Source organism: Carcharhinus amblyrhynchos, chromosome 22 (assembly GCF_965287045.1).
Source record: "Carcharhinus amblyrhynchos chromosome 22, sCarAmb.v2.hapA, whole genome shotgun sequence".
Taxonomy (NCBI): Eukaryota; Metazoa; Chordata; class Chondrichthyes; order Carcharhiniformes; family Carcharhinidae; genus Carcharhinus; species Carcharhinus amblyrhynchos.
The window spans coordinates 21,242,156-21,265,938 of record NC_137345.1 but is presented as its reverse complement, the minus strand read 5'-3'; the positions used below and the strand labels follow the sequence as shown (position 1 = coordinate 21,265,938).

Below are 23,783 nucleotides of genomic sequence, written 5' to 3'. Positions count from 1 at the left end.
ATTTCGACACCCTGCACTCGGTTCCCTCCTCCAGATCATCTATATAAATGGTAAATAGCTGAGGCCCCAGCACTGACCCCTGGGGCACCCCACTAGTCACCATCCGCCAATCCGAATAGCACCCATTGACCCCCACTCTCTGCCTCCTATTTGACAACCAATCCTCTATCCACGCTAACACCCTACCCCCAACTCCATGTCCCCTGACCTTCTGCAATAACCTCTTGTGAGGTACCTTGTCAAACGCCTTCTGAAAATCCAGAAAGACCACATCCACCGGCTCTCCTCTATCCACTGCCCTAGACACATCCTCATAGAACTCCAGTAAATTTGTCAGACACGACTTCCCTTTAATGAAACCCTCCTGTGGTAATCCACAGGATGTTGATAGCGGGGGATTCAACAATGGTAATGCCATAGACTGTTAAGGGACAATGGTTAGGTTCTCTCTTGTTGGAGATGGTCATTGTTTGGCACTTGTGTGGCACAAATGCTACTTGCCACTTGTCAGCCCAAGTCTGGATACTGTCCTGGTCTTGTTGCATTCAAAAATGGACTGCTTCAGTATCTGAGGAATCAGGAGTGGTGCTGAACATTGTGCAACCATCAGTGAACATCCCCACTTCTGCCCTGATGATGGAAGGAAGATGATGGATGAAGCAGCTGAAGATGGTTGGGTTGACAGCATATCGTTAATTATATATTAATTGGGAGTTTAATTGCATTCTTGAGGTGGACTTTAACTGGGGATTCACCTCTCCTCATATAGATAGATGTAGGAAGTCTATCTGTTGGATTGGAGGTACACAATTGGTAGGATTTTATAGCTTCACTTGTCCCGAAACCGTAAAGTCCCACCCGAGGTCAATGGACCTTGCCATGCTCCGCCCCTCGCCCGCTCTGATTCATGCTGTAGGCAGGCTGATAAAATTCCAATCAATGTGTTTCTGTTGCAGAAAAAGAGCTTGTAATTGCATGAATGACTAGACGTGGCTTTTTGGCTAAGATCAAGCCCAAGATGGGATGCAATGCCTTATACTGACAGTTTGGATCTTGTTTATCTCCCTAGTGGGGACCTTGAATTGGATTCAATTGGATTTTGAATTTGGTTTTTGGAACAAGCAAGGAATGGATTTGGGTTTGCATTCTGAGCATTGGCTCTGTAACTTTGGAGTTCTACCCTTCACCATCTGACTACCTAGGTTGTAATGATTGGAGAAGATCTTTCAACCTACAGGATGGGTGTAGACTGGAATTGCAGATTGTCACCCAATACAGGGACCAAACACAACAAAAATGCTGGAAAATCTCCGCAGGTCTGACAGCAGCTGTGGAGAGAGGATAGAGTCAACATTTCGAGTCTGGGAAAAGTTGGCTCTATTCTCTTTCCACAGATGCTGTCAGACCTGTTGAGACTTTCCAGCATTTTCTGCTTTTGTTTCCGATTCCAGCACCTACAGTATTTTGCTTTTACCTTTGAAAGCCGCCACCAGTCTCTCAGTTTGTTTCCAAATGTATACAATACAATATATATATCACACTCACAAAATAAATCAATAAAGCTCCATTTATTTAAGCAGGTCAGTATTTTTCCATGTCTTTTTTGTTCATAAATCTTATTTCTAACATTTCCTTGAAGGTGACACATTTGAGAACTTAGAACTCTGACATTTCGCAATCCTGGGTTAGTCTCGACAGGAATTGCTTTTTAAGTCTTGCACCAGTAGAGGTCACTTTAACTGAAGCCTCTGACTGTCTCAAACTACTGAGTTGTGTTTTTTTTTAAATGTTGTGTTCACAGGTTACAGCTTATTAATTATACAAATTATACAGTGCATTAATTATCTAAATGTGACACCACTGAACACAATGTTTAAAATGAATGAAATAGATGTTTCAAATTTCCTATTCCCTGTTCAATGTTCTGCCAGTCATTGAAGTGATAATGCATTCCCCCCTCACCCGCCCAAGGAAAAGCATTTAATCTAACTGAGCATTCAGAGTCATCGTTAATACTGTTGGCTGATAGATCATCATCTGCCACCTGGGTACAAACCCTGTTTCATTGTGATTTGGAGCAGGCTGTTTAGTTGCTATGCTACAAAGCAGTAAATGGTATACTGTTTTTACATATGAATGATTCCTCATGAATAAAATTCCCTTTTCACACATCATTCCCTGGACAGCAGAGAGCTGCTGGTTTATTGTTGGGGTTTTTTTTTATCCGGTTTGATTGTTTTTAAAGTTTACTTATTAGTGTCACAAGTAGGCTTATGTTAACACGGCAATGAAGTTACTGTGAAAATATAAGAATATAAGAACATAAGAACTAGGAGCAGGTGTAGGCCATCTGGCCCCTCAACTCTGCTCCGCCATTCAATAAGATCACAGCTGATCTTTGCGTGGACTCAGCTCCACTTACCCGCTGCTCACCGTAACCCTCAATTCCTTTACTGTTCAAAAATCTACCTATCTTTGCCATAAAACATTCAACGAGGTAGCCTCAACTGCTTTGCTGGGCAGGGAATTCCACAGATTTGCAACCCTTTGGGTGAAGAAGTTCCTCCGCAATTCTGTCCTAAATCTGCTCCCCCTTATTTTGAGGCTATGCTCCCTAGTTCTAGTTTCACCTGCCAGTGGAAACAACCTCCCTGTCCTCAAAGAATTCCACTAAATTAGTTAAACATAACCTGCCCTTCTTGAACCCATGCTGTGTCTTCCCAATGGGCCAATTTCTATCCAGATGTCTCGCTATTTCTTCCTTGATGATAGATTCAAGCATTTTCCCCACTACGGAAGTTAAGCTAACCAGTCTATAATCTCCTAGTAGTCACACTCTGGGTACACTGAGGGAGAATTTAGCACGGCCAATGCATCTAATCAGCACATCTTTCGGACTGTGGAAGGAAACTGGAGCATCCGGAGGAAACCCACGTAGACAAAGGAGAGCGTGCAGACTCCGCACAGACAGGGACCCAAGCCGGGAGTCAAACCCAGGTCCCTGAACTTTGAGGCATCAGTGCTAACTATTGTGTCATCGTACAGCCCATCCGGGGGGTACATTTTATAAATGTGCACTGTATTGTCGCAATAAACTGTCTGATTAGGATACTTGCAACAACCTTAAAAAATGTTATTTAAGAATCGGAGGCATTACCTTGGCACTGAAATAGCTCCTGAGCCAACATGTGCAGGACTGCACCTTAATCTTACTGTGGATGCTCTCCCATTTTTACAAGTCTGTGTTGATTCAGTAGACCTGCATAATATAGACAAAGTCTCTGCAAATTAAGTCTGTTTTACAACATGTTCATGATGAGCTTAAATTGAGCAGTCATTTGAAAATGTGAAGCAGTGGCAGCACTAAGTTAACAGTTCGATTGGGAGTTGGCAGAGAGCTTACAGAGTGCAATTAAGTGCTGCACCCCCAACACATTCAGCTGTGTACACAACCACAGTGGAAAGTGTAGATACAGAAGGGAAAGGAGTAGGAAACAAAGGGTGACCAAGATATAGAGTGCACTGTTCTGAGACCTTAGGACAAAAGCAGAGAGAGTTGTGGTAGAATTATTAATTCTATGAAGAGCAAGATAGCACTGTTTGGTGCGCTGGTAATTATAGGGCATAAATTTAACATCATTAGCTGATGAATGTGAGGAGTAAGATAAATGTGTATGTGCATATATATTATTTGTGTATATATGCATATACACACATAAATGCACACAGACACACACAAACACACACAATATGTGTGCATATGGATATTATGCATACAAAAACAGAGCCATTCTACATAGAGTGGACAGCACAAAAAGAGGCTGTTCAGAGCCCAATGGGCCTATATTGGTGTTTATTTTCCATCAAAGTCTTCTCTCTGCTCCTACCCCACCCCCAACAACACCCCGCCCCCACACTCCCCATTCATCTGATCTTCTCAGCATAATTTTTTTTCTCTCTCATGTATCTTTTTAAAAAAATAATTCGAGGGATGTTAACACTGCATTGGCTAGGACAGCATTTATTGCCCATCTCTAATTGACCTCGTACGTGGTGGTGAGCTGCTGCCTTGAACTGTTGCAGTCCATGTGCTGTAGGTAAACCCGAAGTGCTGACAGTGAGTGTGTTTGACCCAGCAACAGTGAAGGAACAGCAATATATTGTCAAGTCAAGATGGTGAGTGCCTTGGAGAGGAATCTCCAGACAGTGGTGTTCCCATGTGTCTGCTGCCTTTGTCCTTCTGAATGGTAGTAGTCATGTGTTTATAAATGGCTGTCTATGGAGGCCTGGTGACTTCCTAAATTGCATTTTGTAGATGGTACACACTGCTACTACAGTGTGTCAGTATTGGAGGGAGTGAATGTTTGTGGAAGAGATGCCAATCAAGTGGGCTACTTTGTCTTGATTGGTGTGAATGTTATTGGAACTGCACTCATCCAGGCATGTGGAGAGTATTCCCATTATACTCCTGACTTGTTCCTTATAGATTGTGGACAAGCTTGAGACAGGTGGTGAGTTGCTCGCTGCAGGGTTCCTGACCTCTGACCTGCTCTTGCAGCACACTATTTACATGGCCAGTTCAGTTCAGTTTCTGGTCAATGGTAGCCCCTAGGATGTTGATAGTGGGGGATTCAGTAAAAGCAATGCTACTGCATGTCAAGATGCGATGGTTGATTCTCTCTTGCTGCAGATGGTCATTGCCTGGCACTTGTGTGCTGTGACCCTCACATGCCACCTGTCAGCCCAAGCATAGATATTGTCCAAGTCTTGGACATGGATTGCTTCATTATCAGAACAGTCTCGAATGGTGCTGAACACTATGTAATCATCAGCGAACATCCCCACTTCTGACCTTATGATGGAAGGAAGGTCATTGATGAAGCAGCTGGACATGGTTGAGCCGAGGACCTGAGGAACGCTTCAGTGATGCCCTGGAACTGAGATGATTGACCTCCAACAATCACTGCCATCTTATTTTGTGCTAGGCATGAGTTTAACCAGTGGAGAGCTTTCCCCAATTCCCATTGACTCCAGTTTTGCTAAGGATACTTAATGCCACATTTGGTCAAATGCAGCCTCGGTATCAAGGGCAGTCACTCTCTCCTCACCTCAGCTATCCTTCAAATTCATCAATGCTATTTGCCTTAACTACTTTGGTACCAAATTCTAACCATACTGGATGACCTCACTTGTGGATTTCCCCACTACTGGAAACACTGTTTCGACCTTTAACCTATCAAACCTGTTGGATACCTTCCAGTATGTCTTAAGGTAGTTTTTGTACTTTTAAGTGGGTTAACTGTACGTACTGTTGAACAAAGATTATGTATAGCAAAGATTTCAAGCTGCCTCCGTGCTTGCTTGTGCACATGGCTCTATCCAACACTTGAATGACCCTTTGATGCAGGTCGTGTGTTCTCTACATTAATGTACAGATGCTATTGTATTCAGTCCTGCATTCACCTGTGCCAGACCCTTCTACAAAACTTTCATAATTTTAAAGGCCTCTGGGAAGTCTCTTGGCTTGTCACGTGATGTGGAATTCCCACCAGAAACAAAAACAGCATTCAAAAGGGTAAGCATTTCAAAAAGGGTTTTTTGTAAAAGGAGTTTGGGAGAGGTGGAATGGATGGGTCACTCTTTCAGAAAGCTGGAAAAGGCATGGTGGTCAGATTGTCTTCTTTCTGTGTGCTTAAGATGATTAGATTCTCTGGTTCCTCTCAAAATCAGCAGAGAAGATGATTTTCCTTGGACTTTTGAGATGAATGCCTGATCACATCACATCACCGGTTTAAAAGGATGTCACCCAGTGACAAAGCGTCCATGGTTTTTTTGATATGAGTAAATGGAAACCGTCAAAACCATTATAGCTTCCTCTGCAGATCAGCACAACAAGATAGCCCTTGCTCACCTGCACAAGTGAGAACCAACATCCTGACTCCCTCTGGCTCCACATTGATGTAATTTTTTAAAAAATCACTTTTTATGATAGACTCCAACAGCTTCTTTTAGAGTTTAGGCCTCATGTAGATCAGGTAATCTTGAATACACATGATCAATGTTTGCTGCACTCAGGCAAAAATAATTTCTGATATGGGTCCTAAAACAGGGGTGAAGGCCCTTATTTACAAATTCAAGGGTCCTGATCCTTGTCTGAGGTAGCTGCCAGGGATGCCTCAACAATGCCTGAATGAACAGGGCCTTGGAAGATGGGACCATTTTGCACTCATCATCTCCCTAGAGAAAATAAGTACAGTTATGTCCAATTTCACCCCCATTATTTTCTGTAAAACCTGAAAATTTAACAATTCTTTGAGTAAGCAAACATAAATCATTTACCCAAAAAAGAAGATTATATCAGGCAGTGTTCTGTCTTTTTCAATAGGAAACAGGTCAGGGTCAGCAGTGATATTATCCAGTGTTTTTTCAGTGGTCACTCCTGAAATTAGAAAAGAAAACACCTTCACAATGTCATCCTTCGGGGCAGATACTGAAGGTTGAACTGGATTAATTCCTTATCAATAGGAGAAAAAATGTTTATATTCTTTAAGGTAAATCTAACTCTGCGTCCCAGAATTTGGTCTAGATAGCTCATTAATTACATGCAGCTCCTTACTGTCTCACATAGAATAATAGAATCGCTACAGTACAGAAGGAAGCTATTTGGCCCATCAAAATTATACCAACAACAATCCCACAGAAGCCCTATCCCCATAACTCCACATATTTACCCTGCTAGTTCCCCTCACACTAACAGGCAATTTAGCATGACCAATAAATCTAACACACACAACTTTAGACTGTGGGAGGAAACTGAAGCGCCTGGGGGAAACCCACACAGACACCGGGAGAATGTGCAAACTCAACATAAACAGACACCCAGGCCTAGTATTGAACCTGGGTCCCTGGTACTGTGAGGCAGCAGTGCTAATCACTACGCCACCCATTTTAACGCTGAATTTCCCTGGATAAAATGAAAAAATACTAAAAAATGTTTTAATAGAAATACTACTCCGAAATCAAACTTCATATTTGTTTTATGGATATCTTGATCATTAGATTAGGAAAGTTAGGGTAACTTTCTTCTTTATCAGTTGTGTAATAGTGCAGTGGTTGTGTGATGTGTGCTGGGAGATAGACAATGGCTGGAATTCCCCGCTGTTCATGCCAGCGGGATTCTTTGGCCCTGCCAGTGGCGTACCCCCTGCCACGGGCTTCCTGGCAGTGTGGGATGGTTTCAATAGGAACTCCCATTGACAGGCGGGACAAGAAGATGTCATCACCAGTGAACGGCATGTTGCCTTCCACCACCAAGAAAAACGCTGAGTGGAGGCCAGAGGATCTTGCCCCATACGTTTTCTATTAAATGTTTTGGCTAATTAAACTGTTGTGCTCAACTGTAAGAATGTTGGCTCATGACAGGCTTACAATAAGAATTCCAAGGTATCACAAGATATGATGTACGTTGAACCATAAATTTCAATGTTTATGATATTTGAATTGAGATTTAAAGAAGGTATGCATTTCAAGATAAAAGCCACTTTGGCACTGGAATTGAAGCTAATGAGTCCATTCAGATAACGGACAAATGAATAGCACATCCGTATATTAGCATGTGTTTAAGTTCCAGCATGTTAATTTTGCACTTTTATCTCTTATCGATAATAATGTGTATAAAAACATAATCAGATAAGAATGAAATAGATTGAAAGTCTGATCTGCCAAATGAAATCTTGCTGATTCAATTTTGCAGCAAAGCCTTCATTCTTATTCTCTTAACATCATTGTTACCTTTTCATTTTATCTGCAATTCAACAGACAGTAGCCCACTAGACTGATCGGTATAATTTTCAAAAGCTTTATGATCCTATTAACATACTCATTCCAGCAGGTCATTGTGAGAAATATGCATGATATAAAGCACTCACCTATCAAATGATCCGCTAAATTGATGGGATGGGACGACATGATGGTCCTGATTCCTGTTACATCCGATGGAACAAGTGTGGACTGGCAGATATAGGATGTAACAGCTCTGGCAAAACCTTCATCTCGGTCAATGACACTCTCAACTGTTACATTATCCACACAAGAGGCCAATTTCCTTCCCTTGTGAAAAACAGTGCAAATATTTAATTAAATGAATATGGTTACTTGTTTTGTATCAGCGAAGAATCATTACTGATATCAGGGCATTTTCATCCTTACCTGGTTTCCACAGAGGCCAATATTGAAATGGTGAAAGTATCGCACTCCTTTCGGAGTGAAACGAGGACCAATTGTAACTGAAGTGGAGTTGTTGAGAAGGCTGAAATCATACTGCCAAGTCCTGTGTTCTTTGTGATATAGATATGTGCAGTCATTGTAACAGAGAGTATAGTTCTGAGAAAGAAATACACATGAAAAACAGCCATGTAGAAAGATTTCAACCTACCTCCATTTTTATTTCAAACCTATTGTATTTCTTCAACAAATCAATTTTTCAGAGCGTATTCAGGCAAATGGAGCAGCCAACTTAAAAACAAACAAGGTCCCACATACGTCGCTCGGATGAATTCACTGTGTAATTTCATTTTATGTTGTTGGTTGAGGTATAAACATTAGCCAGAATTTGAGAATTCCCCTGCTCTCTTTCCACTAATGGTGTGGCACAGGGGGTGGCACAATGGTTAGCACAGTGCCAGGGACCAGGTTCAATTCTGGCCTCGGACACTATCTGTGTGGAGTTTGCACTTTCTCCCCGCGTCTGCGTGGGTTTCCTCCAGTTGCCGCCCATGGTCCAAAGATGTGCAGATTAGGTGGATCGGCCATGCTAAATTGACCCTAGTGTCAGGGCAAATGTGTGGGGTTGTGGGAATAGGGCCTGGGCAGGATTGTAGTCAGCACAGATGTGATGGGCCGAATGGCCTCCTTCTGTACTGTAGTTTTACTAGTGAGTATTGTATGTACTCATACTCTTTCAACCACAAGTGTATCCACTTCACCGCTGACTGTAAGATCCAGGGCATTGTTTCTTCCTGAATTTTAGCTCCAAAAGCAGCAGTTTTGAATCCCGATTTAACATACCCATTTCCAACTTTAACAGAGGCGGGACCGGGGCGACAGGTGATCAATCGCCCACAGGAGGACGGTTGACTATTTCATTATTATAATGAAGCTGCATTCCTCATACTTATCCAGCCTTTCAAACTTAACTCTGGCCAGCTGGGTGTCTGAAATCACTTCCTGAAGAGAGTGAGGACTGCTGGATCCAAGAGGTAAAGTGTCTTTCCACTGACCAGCTGGATTCAGCAGACCCACCTCATCAATCCCCCACATTAGGCCACTTCCAATCTCCCACCCGAGGCTGTTTAATCATCCTTGATAATATTGGCTAACACTGACGACACTTTAAAAATTATTCATTAGCTGAGAAGCACTTTGAGATATCCTGAGGATGCTAAAATGCACTATAAATGCAAATTATTTTTTCTTCTGAGCCTTCCTCTTGTATTCCTCCTGAGCTCCAAATGCACAATCTTAAACCTTCTTCTTAGTGCTTAAATCCCCACAATGTTGAAATTCTGACTCATTGCCAATCCCCCCTCAACATTTTCCAAGACTTTAAAATGTTAACAAGTAGTCTCATTTCCCTCAGTCTTTCCCACCTCTCAAAATCTTCAGGCTATTAAAATGCGTGGCAGGTAATCATTATCTCCTAACCCACCTCATTTTCTCACTTCAAACTATGGGCTTTCAATTTGTTTTTTTTTCTGAATAAGTGGTTTCTGTACTGAATTGTGAAGCACCTGAAACAGCACGTATAAACAGAATAGCTGCATCTTTACAGCATACTGTGGCAGAAAAATAAAAACCTTCGCTCCCCATGTCATTAACTGTTGAATTACTTTTGATCTTCCGAATTACCATGTAAATAAGATGGTGGATAAAAATGTTAAATTATCATCTCAACATACTTATTATCCCTCCTCTCATTCCCATAATCTCCTCATGTCTCCAATAGTCTCCTTAAAAGAGACCAACATCTGTGAAACCTTAGAAGAGGCCAATAGTCTACCCTCCCCTTTCTCCAGCTAAGACCACTGTTGAGATCACCTTCAAACAATAATGAATGGCTCAAGCAATCAATCCCTCCCTCCCTCCCGACCTTCAGGAATGAGTCAACTCACTCACAGTAGGTTGAGCTCCCTGGTCGAGAATGTTCTACCATTTCAGGTTTGAGCAGCTTAGTACCTTAGCATGTTTTATATCAGGGCTACACTTACTGCATGGTCCCTACTGTTAGATATGCATGTAGCTTGGCATCTAAAAAGGGAAATATTTGGAAGCCCCCACTGTAAGAAGTAGCCATTGAAGAAGAGGCAGCAAAATTCAAGTGCTTCTCTCGGAAGCAGAGGCCAGCTAGGACTAAGATTTGAATTTTCTTACTTTGGCCATCTTTCTAGCTCAAATACTGTGGCCAAATTTTTGAGAGTTACTTTCAGTTACATCATTTTAGTGCCTTAGTGCATCTTGTACAAAATGTATGAGCTACCTGATCTCGAAGGTAAGCACTGAGTGGATGGTAAGCCTCAAATCTCCACACCTGATAATATGGTGCTCCCACGGTCAAAGCACAGGTCACAAGGTACCAATATCACACTAAATGAAGCCCATTCCCCTTCTGTACTTTCCAAATGGATGCCATTTGAGTTTCAGAACTGACAACACATTTCCAAACACACATGACTCTACAGCATAAAGCTGCCTACATTTGGGTATTATCTTAACAGTGGGGATGCTCTTCTGGGAATTGGGTTATGGCATATTCCCATAGCTATTCTCTCCAATGCCAGGCCTGAAAGTACTTGTTGCTGTCATTGCATATTATCGTATTTATCAGCAATGAAGTCCTGCATTTGTTTTTACATGCAAATATAAATAGCAATAATTACCAAATTATTTTGGGTGCCAGGTCCACATGGGATGCAAGACTCTTTTCCGTAGTGATGATGGACTTTGAGCTGTGTAAATGGTGGACATGCCTGGCATTTATTGGACTCCTTGTCTATGTACTCTCCAGGTGCACACGACACACAAGAAGATCCTAAAGCGTTCGATTCCAGCGCGCATGGTCCACAGTACGATGAGACCCCTCCGATTACATTGGTCACATTGATGGAGTAAATTTTGGCAACATCAGATGAATACACGTGATTCTGAAATACAGATGCCATAGTTTAAATAGCAACTCGTGATCCTTTTATTAAAATGGAAAGCAAGGTGCTGAAGTGCTTGAAGTGCTGAAACTTTAAAATATTAGAAGATAAGCAAAATACTGCAGATACTGCAAATCTGAAATAAGAACAAAAAGTATTGGAAAAGCTGAGCACCTGTAGAGAAAGAAACAGAGTTAACATTTCAAGTCCATGGCTGGAATTCTCCCAAAAAAATTTGAAGTGTCGAATTCGTGTGAAAACTGAAATAATTCACACTGTTTTTTCAGTGGGAGTTCAGAGAAGAATCTCCAACATTCTGCGCACTGCAGAGGCCACCATCATTCAGTACCAGGGGACAGGGCCTATTCCCGCTGCAGAGGCTGAAATCAGCATGCTGAGCGGGGCCACTGCGCACGCTCCGATCCATCAGTGCCGAGATCGGCACACGTGCAGTGGCCTTACACTGATAGCCTCCTGATTGGCCAGCCCCGCGATCCTTGCAATGCTGGCTCTCTGCCCGCCCACAGTCCAATCACTGGCCCCCAGACCATTCCCAAGCCCTGAACTCCCCCCTCCTGGCCCACTGCAATTTCCAGCCTCATCGCTTGCCATGGGATTCCTGCAGCTCACTGCATTAAAAAAACCAGCGTAGTGGGATGGGAGAATCGCACTCCTCCCCATATGTCTCCTCTTCAGAGCTGACGTGAGGGTGAAATGTGATGGAGTTTATATGAATAATAAGGGTTGGAGCAGCTGGAGCGGAGTAGGTCAGTGATAGGTGGAATCTAGGAGAGGCTTCCACAATGCAACAAAGCGGCCTCCGCAATGCCATTAGCACTCTTTCTCACAACCTACATATATTTGTTGCAATCCCTCCTGAATCCCATCTATCACTGACCTACTGCTCTGGTAGTGGATGTTGGATGGGGTGTCAATCGAGTGGCTGCTTTGTGCTGGATGGTAGGGGTATCAAGCTTCTTGCGTGTTGTTGGAGCTGCACCTACCCAATCCAACAGTGGGTATTCCATCATACTCCTGTCTTGTGTTTTGCATGAGAACATAAGAACATAAGAACATAAGAAATAGGAGCAGAAGTAGGCCATCCAGCCCTTCGAGCCTGCCCCGCCATTCAATAAGATCATGGCTGATCTGTCACTGCTCAGTTCCACTTTCCCGCCCTCTCCCCATAACCCTTAATCCCCTCTCCTATCAAAAACCCATCAACCCGCGTCTTAAAAATATTTAGCGAGGCAGCCTCCACCACTTCAACGGGCAGAGAATTCCAGAGATTCACCACCCTTTGAGTGAAGAAGTTCCTCCTCAACTCCGTTCTAAACCACCCCCCTTTTATCTTGAGGCTGTGCCCCCTAGTCCTACTGTCTTTTTTGAGCGGGAAGAGTCTTTCCACCTCTATCCTATCCATCCCATTCATCATCTTATACGTCTCAATGAGATCTCCCCTCATTCTTCTAAACTCTAACGAGTACAAGCCCAGTTTATTCAGCCTCTCCTCATAGCTCAACCCCCTCAACTCCAGCATCAGCCTAGTAAACCTCCTCTGCACTCCCTCCAAGGCCAAAATATCTTTGTGCAGGTGCGGCGCCCAAAACTGCACACAGTACTCCAGCTGCGGCCTCACCAATGCCCTATACAGCTGCAGCAAGACCTCCCTACTTTTATATTCAATCCCCCTCGCTATGAAGGCCAGCATCCCATTCGCCTTCCTGACCACCTGCTGCACCTGCAAGCTGGGTTTTTGCGACTCATGCACAAGGACCCCGAGGTCCCTCTGCACCGTCGCCTGTTGCAGTTTTTCGCCACGTAAGTAATAGTCCTTCCTACCATTCTTCCTACCAAAGTGGACCACCTCACACTTGGCAACATTAAATTCCATTTGCCATTTCCTGGCCCATTCGCCCAGCCTATCTAGATCCTTCTGCAGACTCTCCACACCCTCCGCACAATTTGCCGTTCCCCCAATCTTGGTGTCATCAAGTCAGACAGTTGGACAGGTTTTGGGAGTAAGGAGGTGAGTTGGTGCAGAATTGCCAGCCTCTGGTGACAAGTTCCCTTCTGCTTCTTATTGTAACAATTCTTATTGCCAGTTATATAAATGCTCTTTGACCACGTCATATCTCTCACAAGCTTGAGTGACTATTTCACAGCTGAAATGTTACTTGTTTGTTGGTTTCTATCAAAATCTTTAATTGGGTTGCAGCTGCAGGATGACGGTCACTCAGACCCTCGTCTTCTATTTTTGATATGATTGAAGTCTGATCTATATATTTACAGATGGACCTTTCCGCTTTCCACTGGGTGTCCTTCATGTCTGCTCAGAAGAGCAGTTTAAAATGAAACAATGTGAAAGGAGTGTGATACCAGTGTGAAAACCTCGGATGATTTTCACTGGCAGGAAAGGTTAAAATTGTCCGTGCATGACTGTACATGGCTGGCAACTCATTTTGAAATGGTTAGAGAACATTTTTAAAAATCTATACTTCTTTGACCTTCTAAGTATCTTATCTGGATGAATCACAGCTTAGTATGGCTCCTGCTCTGACCAAGACAGCAAGAAACTACAAAGGGTTATGAATATAACCCAGTCCATCATGCAAACCAGCCTTCCATCCATTGACTCCTTCTACACTTTCCGCTGCCTTGGGAAAACAGTCAGTGTAATCAAGGACTCCACACCACGAACATACTCTCTTCCACCTTTTTCATCAGGAAAAAGATACAAAAGGCTGAGGTCACGTACCAACCGACTCAAGAACAGCTTCTTCCCTGCTGCTATCAGAACTTTGAATGGATGTACCATATATTAAGCTGATCTTTTTCTGCACCCTAACTGTGACTGTAACATTATATTTTGTACTGTCTCCTTTCTTTCTTTTCTATGTACTTTATGAACGCAACATTTTTGAATAGCGCACAAGAAACAACGCTTTTCCCAATACATGTGACAATAATAAATCAAATCAAAGTATTTCTTCTTTCAGCTCCCCCAGCGTGTATCACTCTCTCTTTCTCTCTCTTTCCCTGTCTCTCTGGCAATCTAGTGAGGCAGGTCCTTGCCACAGAGCCCATGGCAGGAACTTGTGCATGGTCTGTTAACATGAAAGGGGTGAAGGGCTTTTGTGCTGCAGCTACCCCCAAGTGGTAGGTTTCAACTGAAAACAGAGTCTTTCATTATAGCTTGGATATAGATTCCGCATGCGTCTTCATCAAGTGTGGATGTTTTTCTCCAACAAACAACTGTATGGAACTCAGAAGGCATGAAGGCTAGCAAGTAAGTGGCAAAGTCTCGAGCTCAATAAAGTGAATCAATTGGAACCGTGTGATGTCTGTCTGCGCCATCTGCGGGAGTTTGTAAGCATCCGTAATTCCAAGAGAACTTTGATTAAAAACTAAGGGAAAAACTCAATCATCCTACATAAAACTTTACTGTTGGATAATATTCGTTTTTAAAGAGATGTTGCCGATATTACATGCCGACCGCATTGGAATGTACTTTGACACAATCCAGTATGTCAAATTGGCCTGACTATTATCATTGTTCTGGCTCTGGTTAAAGTTAACTTGGAGATGAATTTTGGATGCTGAAAAGACAGATAATGAATGATACAGCACTTGGAGGCACAGTGAAGCAATGGCCCGGAAGATGTGCAAAAGACTTTTACATCCTTATTAAGCAAAGCAGGGTCAGATTCTGCACTCCAAGCTTTGCTATGATTTGTTTCCATAAGACATTCTGATTTTTTAAAATTTTGGATGCGAATTTTTTAATTTAAAGCAATACACTGGAAGAGCAGAGCTACTGACAATGTCAGAAATGTCACAGAAACCTGGCCCTAGGCATCGAGAATTAACCAATCATTCCAAAGGGCTGGATATCATCAGTCTTGCCAACAGTAATTATGTCAAGGAAAAGATAAATGAAGGGCATCTTTGGAACCCATAATCTAAACATTTATATAAGCATAGGGCAGAATTTTGACCTCCCCTCTTGGGCAGTTTCCAAGTTTCATTGGGGGGAGAGCAATAAAATGGTCCGGGCATCTTTCTTGGTGTCTACCAGCCTAGCCCTGTCCCCACCACTAATTTACGAGCAGTAGTGGGGAGGTGATGGGTGGCCAACTCACCTTTGTGCCAATTGGGCCACTGCTATTTCTATGGTGGCATTTGAGTCAGAAACCTGGCAGGTAAAACTACTCGGGCTTTGGGTGGTAAGGGATTGGGGAGGAGGTGCCTCCTATTCACCCCAAATCTCCAGATAACAACATATTCCCCCTCCAACATCACCCCCCCCCACCTCTATCTACCACTGCCCCACGCCCCATGGTCACCCTGAACCCGGGCAGCCAGCTTGGTCTTAACAACACTCCCTTCCATCCCACTCACATTGTATCTGGCTCCAATAATGAAGGTTGTTGGGGACTGGCTGCAGTCCCAGAACAGACGACTGCTCCTGGTAGCACTGCTCACACCAGAGAGCAGCCAACCATCCAATTGGCTGGCAGTGCTTGGAAAAGGTAAGTTCCTTCTTAGCTGGGGGCAGAAGTCTCCCCTCAAACCATGCCAATGGATGTTAAATTGGCCACAAGACTGGGTGGAAGAAGAAGATGCGGTAGCCCATGGATTCATTTAGATAACTGACAGTACGGTTTACTTCTCGTATTTGAAAGAAAGTTACTGAGAAGGTGATGACAGTCCAAAAATAAATAGAAACCATGGACTGGAATTGCTTTGACATGCCTTGAGCTAAAATGTACACTGATTACTGCACTATTTTCCTAATGCCAATTTATGATGGGATTTACTGAGAATCTCATTGGCGTACGGCAAACAAAATCTGGTGCAAAATAATCAGAAAACAAGATAAACAATCAAAAGCCTGAGGAAAGTGTGGAACATTTACCATTTTTCTTCTTCAAGTGCCTCTTTGTTCTGCCAACTTCTCAAATTTTGGCAAACAGCTGCCCTTTGAAAGTACCCAGGGAAATGCTACTTTGCAAAAGACGTTTAATTTCAGGAGGCACGGTGGCATAGTGGTTAGCACTGCTGCTCACAATGCCAGGGACCCAGGTTCAATTCCAGCCTTGGGTAACTATCTGTGTAGAGTTTACACATCCTCTATATGAGTTTTCTCCAAATGCTCTGATTTCCTCCTTTGCTCCAAAGATGTGCAGGTTAAGTTGATTGAATTGCCCCTTAGTGTCCCAAGATGTGTAAGCCAGGGGGATTAGCCATGGTAAATATGTGGGCCTAAGGGGATAGGGCCTGGGTAAGATGCTCTGTTAGAGAGTCAGTGCAGATTCAATGGGCCAAATGGCCTCCTTCTGCACTGTAGGAATTCTATAACTAAAATTGAAACTTAAAGCCATCATACCATCATTTCCACACATTAAGCCCAGCATGATTAAGAAAATACATTTGTTAATACTTCAGATTAAGATACCAAGAAAAAACATACAGTAATATTGAAAGTATGACATTGGTATCAATATAAAAGTATACCTGTTCAACTGAGACTGTGCGTTGGAATGCCCACACAAAAGCAAGTGATGTGTTTTTTCCAATAATATACGTGTAGGACTGCTTTTCCTTGGAGCCACTCCATACTTCCACTGACCTTGTACTTTCTTTTGTAGGTCCCTGAAATATTTGCACGTTATTTTGGGATGTGTGACAAGAACTAGTCCATGCAAGTTGTTGTTGCGTTTTACTGACCTGTCCCATGATCCGAAGCATAATAAATGTTCATTGTCAAGGTAAGTTCCCCCTTCTCATCCTGCTTTATGCCTTAGAACAGTAGTGTTTTGTTTTAGGGAATGAAAACATGATTAAGCTCAGAGTTTTGAATGATAAGTCACTACATCTATCTGCTTTAAAGGAAATGGCTCCATGTGAAGGAACAAATTTACACTGGCTGCATAAACAGCTTCATAGATGTTCCAGTTGCCAGCAACACAGGAACTGATATCGTGGGATGGCTCCACCTGCAATAGCATGAGGCCCTGACCACTAAAATTATTTTTGAGCGGCTGTGGGCTCAAGTCCCATTTCGGAACTCGACAGCCATGGAAGGTATGCACATCCTGTGGCTAAACAAGTTGGTTATAGATTGTAAATCTTTCCAATATGCCAAGGAACAAATGTGACAAAAAACCTTTTTACACAATGAGTGGTTCTAATCCGGAATGTACTACCTGGAAATGTGGTGGAGGCAGGTTCAATCCAGGCGTTCAAGAAAACATTCAATGATTATTTGAGTAGAAATACCATGTGGGGATACGAGGAAAAGGCTGGGGAATGGCATAATGCTCATTTGCAGAGCCAGTGCAGACACGATGGTCCACGTGGCCTCCTTCTACCCCATAACAATTAAAGTTTAAAGATTAAGTTTATTACTTAGAGTCATAAGTAAACTTACATCAACACTGCAATGACGTTACTGTGAAAATCCTCTAGTTGCCATACCCCGATGCCTGTTTGGGTACCATGAGGGAGAATTTAACATAGCCAAAGCACCTAACTCCATCCAATATGTCTTTTCCTATTCAAGAACTTTGTTTGACATAAAGAACAAAGAACAAAGAACAAAGAACAACCCAGCACGGGAAACAGGCCCTTCGGCCCAACGAGCCCGCGCCACCGCATCGCCCTACACCTATTCTACCCTACATGTCTACGAATGGGACCCTACATGCGGTGTGAAATATCAAATCAAATGAAAAGACCTTTTCTGAACCCCACCAACTTTGGAACAAAGAAAAAAAGGAAGTTCAAAGTAGGCACATCACGGTACTTAAGTCAAAATGTCAATGAACTGAATTAATGTTTTCACTGGCATATTGGCATAACAGCTGCAAAAAAAACATGAGAAAAATCAGTCCAATCATGAATAATGAGATGAAATTCTTGCAGTCTCAGTACACAATGGTGTAGTTTTCTCATTGTGATGATACTGTGCCTTTAAGAAATTTATTTGAGTCATGCTTCTGCGCAGGATTTTTTTTTTAATAGTCTGTTCTAACAAAGGTTCCATTGGATGTGCAACCAGCAGCCTTGGCCATTATTGCAGTAGCATAATTGGTCCTAATTGCTAGAATGTTTGTTTTAATCTAGACTAATGCTGTTCTGCCATTTTAGTGTTTTCTCTTGGGGTTTTGCAGATTAGAGCTTGATTAGGCTGATTGACAGTAAAATCACGTGACTGGGTGGAGCTTGGCTTACAAAATCAAACGTGCTTTACTGCATGGGATCTTTAGAGAGAGGTCATTTTCTCTGTGGTCTCTTTTTCTCTCTGCATGAGAGGGGTTATGGGGATAGAACAGGGGAATAAGTCTAGGTGGAGTACTCTTTGAAAGGGCTAGTGCAGACCTGATAGGCCAAATGGCATCCTATATGTTTGTACTTGTATAGTGGCATGGCATGGATGATCTTAGTAGCTCATTTACATGTTAAATACAGCACTGAAACACAGCTAAACCATTTTGTATCTTCCAAGAACTTCCACAAAAACAAGCTCAAATTCACTTAGAGCTCAGTGATGAGTTAACTTTAACTTTCTCCACACCTTATATTAAGTTAAATCCATCAAAGCCAATTAACCTTGGTTCAAAAATAAATGAAGTCTGGCTTACCACCAAGAAATATAGCTGGCAGTCTGCAGTGCACACTGTCTCAAAGATAAAAGTGATCCGAGCAACTTCTGGGTTGTCTAAATTCTCTACTGTTGACTGCGGTGGGCTGCAAAATAAATCAAACATGATAAGAACATAAGAAATAGGAGCAGGAAATGACCACATGGCCCATTGGGCTTGCTCCTCCATTCAATATGATCATGACTGATATTTTGTTTCAGCAAGGAGAAAGATAAAGAATGCATAAGATTTTTAACATAATATTTCTCTTTTATGCAGTCATGCTTTAAAGTAATAATACCAATTAATATTCCTTTCATACATTTTTCTTTTAAAATATAATGAAGTTGAAGGAAATGAAATATTTATTTTTCCAGCATTTGGGCTCTATTATCAAGAAGTTTGCCATTTCCCTGAGGTTCCATTTAAGGAGATTTTATTTAAGCCTCGCTCCTACAATGTTACATCCATAGGCAGTCAGCTATGAAAACCAAGTTCGAACCTCACTCTCACCTTAAGATTTATGCCCTGCTCTTTCCCCGGACCTGAGCCAACTCTTTACAGCACAGAAGGAACACAGGAGATTCGCCAGCATTGTTCACCTTCCGGTTCATGAGCCAAAGAGCAGCACTAAGACAGTCTGCTTGGAAATATCTGTGGATATCCATGAATTTGACCATGCAGTCTTACCCTTCGAGACTTCCTTGTTTAGTCTATTTGCTTAGCCATGCTAAAATCTTTATACATCAGATTATCTATTGCACCATTGTTTGGTTATCCACATTATCTTTCCCTTCTTTCCTTAAAGACGCTTTATTTGAAATGAATTTTGTTCCATTGGCTATGATGCAGAGACCTTGGCAATTTTAATGGGGAGAAGGAAGCAGATTCCTTCCATTAGCCCTGGTCATGGACATTTCATAGAATTCCTACAGTGCAGAAGGAGGCCATTCAGCCCATTGAGTCTGCACCGACTCTCCAACATATCATCTTATTCAGGCCCCCCCTCCCCCCCCACCACCCTATCCCCGTAACCCCACGTATTTACCCCACTAATCCCCCAACCCAAGAGACAATTTAGCATGGCCAATCTACCTAACCTGCAAATCTTTGGAGCATGGGAGGAAACTGAAGCACATGGAGGAAACTCACACAGACACAGGCAGAATGTGCAAACCCTACACAGACAACCAGTTAAGGCTGAAATCCAAACTGGGTCCCTGTCACTGTGAGGCGGCAGTGCTAACCACTGTGCAATCTATTTTATTTAAACATCTTTCCGACAGGGGTGAGGAGTGGTGCTTGGAATGGTCGCAGTTGAAGTGCAACCCGAATAGAGAGATTAATCCAGAAGTGTCCAAATCTCTTGGTTCAGAGCGGCAATAACAGCTCTGTTCAAATTTGAAACATTCACCAATTTATTTGTGCACTTACGAAAATACTTGTCTGTTATTTTCGTGGTGATTCAGGATTTTCTTAAATTAAAATGGTCCCTTCTAAAAATTTTCAATTCACGTCTTGGATGTTGAAAGAGCAGCGAGTCTGTGGTTGGATTCTTTTGTTAAAATATTGAGCTCAGAGGCTCCCTCATCTGTCACATACCACAACTGTATAGTAACTGCACAAACCAATGTTGCCTTCACTTTGCTGGAACCTGTCCAAATGATTCCTGTTGTAAAGCATGTTCAACATTCCTAAGAAATGTAGGTTAGATTTATTTATTTATGTCACAAATAGGCTTACATTAACATTGCAATGAAGTTACTGTGAATATTCCCTCATCGCCACACTCTGACAGCTGTTTGGGTACACTGGGGGAAAATTTAGCATGGCCAATGCATCTAACCAGCACGTCTTTCAGACTGCAGGAGGAAACCAGAGTACCTGGAGGAAACCCACACAGTCGTGGGGAGAACGTGCACACTCTGCCCAGACAGTGACCCAAGCCGGGAATCCAACCCAGGTCCCTGGCACTGTGAAGCAGCAGAGCTAACCACTGTTCCACCGTGTCGCTCCCTGGATTGGCCATACTAAATTACCCTTAAGGTGTGTAGGTCAGATGGATTGGCCATGGTAAAGGTGTGAGGTTACAGAAATAGACTGGGGGGAAGAGGGCCTTGGTAAGATACTCTGTCAGAGAGTCATGCAGACTCAATGGGCAGGATGGCCTCCTTCTGTGCTGAAGGGATTCTATGATTTTATGATAACCCTGTGAATGGCAGGACTTTAATGTACAGCAAATATTGATAGCATCTACCTATGTATATCATTTTGCGAGAAAAACACAAGGGAGAACTGTTCATAAATGTTCATAATTTAATAATCTATGTAATTATTAAAAATCAGCACAAAATATATTCTGAACCTCATGAAGTCTTTGTTCATGCCAGACAAGTAATTTGCTAAAAAAACTTACCTAAATCCAGGAACATGCATCATCAGCATCAAGTAATTATTGCCAGCAGTTGCCACTGAACTATGTATGTGGTCTCCAGCCACCTCCCATCCTGAAACAAAGGTATTTCTTGAAAAGAACTGTGAATTATTTTTCAAGGAATAAACAACGGACATCTTACAAATACCAGTTTCTCCCTCGAACATCATTTTTACCAAAACTCTTTAAAAAAAAGTACATTCACACTTGAGGCATCAACATTCCTCTTCTCAGTTTCCATGCAGCAGAGAACAAAGGAGATACAAGATGCCAAGTTTCTGCCCCGATGGCTAAGCCCTGGAGATCCTGGCTGAAGGGGCGAGATGAGGGAGTGGGAGTGGAAGTGCTTGAGCTAGATACATTGACAATGAACAGAAAGCCATCTAGGAGTGGGGGCTTTCTGCCTCATTTTGTGGCAGGTACCTGGACAGATGCCCAACTATAAGAGTAAGAAGTATCACAACACCAGCCTAAGTCCAACAGGCTTCTTTGGAGTCATGAGCTTTCAGGACGCTGCTCCTTCATCAGGTAAGTGGACACTCCACTCCACCCCAGTTCAATGCTGGCATCTCCACATCATAACCACACGAGGTCATAAAATCATTGAATCATGCAGCGCAGAAGAGGCCCTTTGGCCCATCGAGTCTGTACTGACATGCGAGAAACGCCTGAACTCTCACCTAATCCTATCCACCAACACTTGGCCTGTAGCCTTGAATGTTGTGACATGCCAAGTGCTCATCCAGGTACTCTTGAAAGAATGTGAGGCAACCTGCTTCTAACATGTTCCAAAGATGTCGAAAGTAGTTGACAGTAGGACTTTTTCCAGTCCCATCAGACAATAAGATATGAAAAGAGAAAAGTAGCAAGAACATGGGGACCTAAAATGCTAAGTAGTTTTAAAGTTTCACATTATTAGTGTCACAAGTGGGCTTACATTGCAATGAAGTTTACTGTGAAAATCCCCTAGTTGCCATACTCTGCTGTCTGTTCGGGTACACAGAGTTGTACAAGACATTGGTAAGGCCACACTTGGAATACTGTGTACAGTTCTGGTCACCCTATTATAGAAAACTTATTATTAAACTAGAAAGAATGCAGCAAAGATTTACTAGGATGCTACCAGGACTTGATGATTCGAGTTATAAGGAGAGGCTGAATAGACTGGGACTTTTTTCCTTAAGTCCAGAGGGGCAATTCTTTCACAGAGAGGGTGGTGAGTGTCTGGAACAAACTGCCAGAGGCATAGTAGAAGCAGGTACAATTTTGTCTTTTAAAAAGCATTTAGACAGTTACATGGGTAAGATGGGTATAAATGCGGGCAATTAGGACTAGCTTATGGCTTTAAAAATATAGGGGCGGCATGCACAAGTTGGGCTGAAGGGCCTGTTTCCATGTTGGAAATCTCAATGTCTCTATAAGAGAGAATTGAGCATGAATTAAGCAACACATCTTTCGGATTGTGGGAGGAAACCAGATCACCCGGAGGAAATCCACACAGACAGGGGGAGATCCTGTACAGACAGTGACCCAAGCCAGGAATCAATCCTGGGTCCCTGGCGCTGCGAGGCAGCAGTGCTAACCATTGTGCCACCATGCTGTACTTTCCACTTACTTAAATTTCCGCCCTGGCAAGGTATCGTATCTCATAAAAGATCAGAATCATAGATAAAGAATCATAAATTTAGTGGAGGAGGGAAGTAAAAGGATTGACTAGACAATAGGAAACACTGATGAGCTAGACATAAATCTTGAGTAAGACAGGTGATCAGAGAAGAAACACAGAAAAAGAACCTTGGATTTTTGTAGATTGAATATGTGATGGATCAACAGGTGATAACAATTCAAAGTATTCTATTGAAAGGTAATGCAAAACCTATCACGGGCAATATATTAAATAAATGATTTGGATGAGCTATTTGTCTAATGATAAATGATAACATATTATCTTCTCTACCAATTATATCTTGATTACCTGTCGTTTTTCCACAATTTTGATTCATGTCACTGAAACATGAACTGAACATATTTTTTGGCAAAGTATTCCACCATTTGTATTCAAAGCCCAACACTGGCTCAGTTCCAACAGGACATTTTGTACATTCTGAACAAAAACAAACACAAGGAAGTTAGTTTAATTAACCAGATGTATCTGTTACACTTTTTTTTCAGCACTGTGACCAACTGTGCTCCATAAAATTATTGACAATTGATGTCTGTTCACATTCCACTTCTTTGAGGGTCACACTTGGGCAACAATCAAATTTTCTGAGGCCTTGTACCGTCATTGCTAGAGAAATCAGGCGCACTCTTGATTCCGCCAATTCTACATTCCGGGAGTGGAATCTTCAAGCATGTACTCTTTTCCCACAATGTTATTGCTGACAAAGGGATCATTTTAAGAGTTTGCAGTGAAGGTACCTCGCCCAGCAGCAGATCCATATGAAAACTCTAGTGCATGCTGACCATTATTTGATTACTAATGATTGCAGTAGCCTGAGCAGC

At 42.5% G+C, this 23,783-nt stretch overlaps 1 protein-coding gene across 1 annotated transcript in view; it reads right to left on the bottom strand.

The window, feature by feature from the left end:
* The window catches only part of elapor1 (endosome-lysosome associated apoptosis and autophagy regulator 1), a 119,635-nt gene that overhangs the window by 17,364 nt on the left and 78,488 nt on the right, over positions 1-23,783 (bottom strand). Inside the window, exons 10-18 of the mRNA XM_080210019.1 lie at positions 23,254-23,382; positions 21,261-21,351; positions 18,845-18,950; positions 16,716-16,853; positions 10,935-11,198; positions 8,209-8,382; positions 7,929-8,109; positions 6,340-6,439; positions 3,158-3,259 (exon numbers count right to left, since the gene is read on the bottom strand). Coding sequence (XP_080066145.1) covers positions 3,158-3,259; positions 6,340-6,439; positions 7,929-8,109; positions 8,209-8,382; positions 10,935-11,198; positions 16,716-16,853; positions 18,845-18,950; positions 21,261-21,351; positions 23,254-23,382 — 1,285 coding nt within the window. The remainder of the gene's footprint in view (positions 1-3,157; positions 3,260-6,339; positions 6,440-7,928; positions 8,110-8,208; positions 8,383-10,934; positions 11,199-16,715; positions 16,854-18,844; positions 18,951-21,260; positions 21,352-23,253; positions 23,383-23,783) is intronic.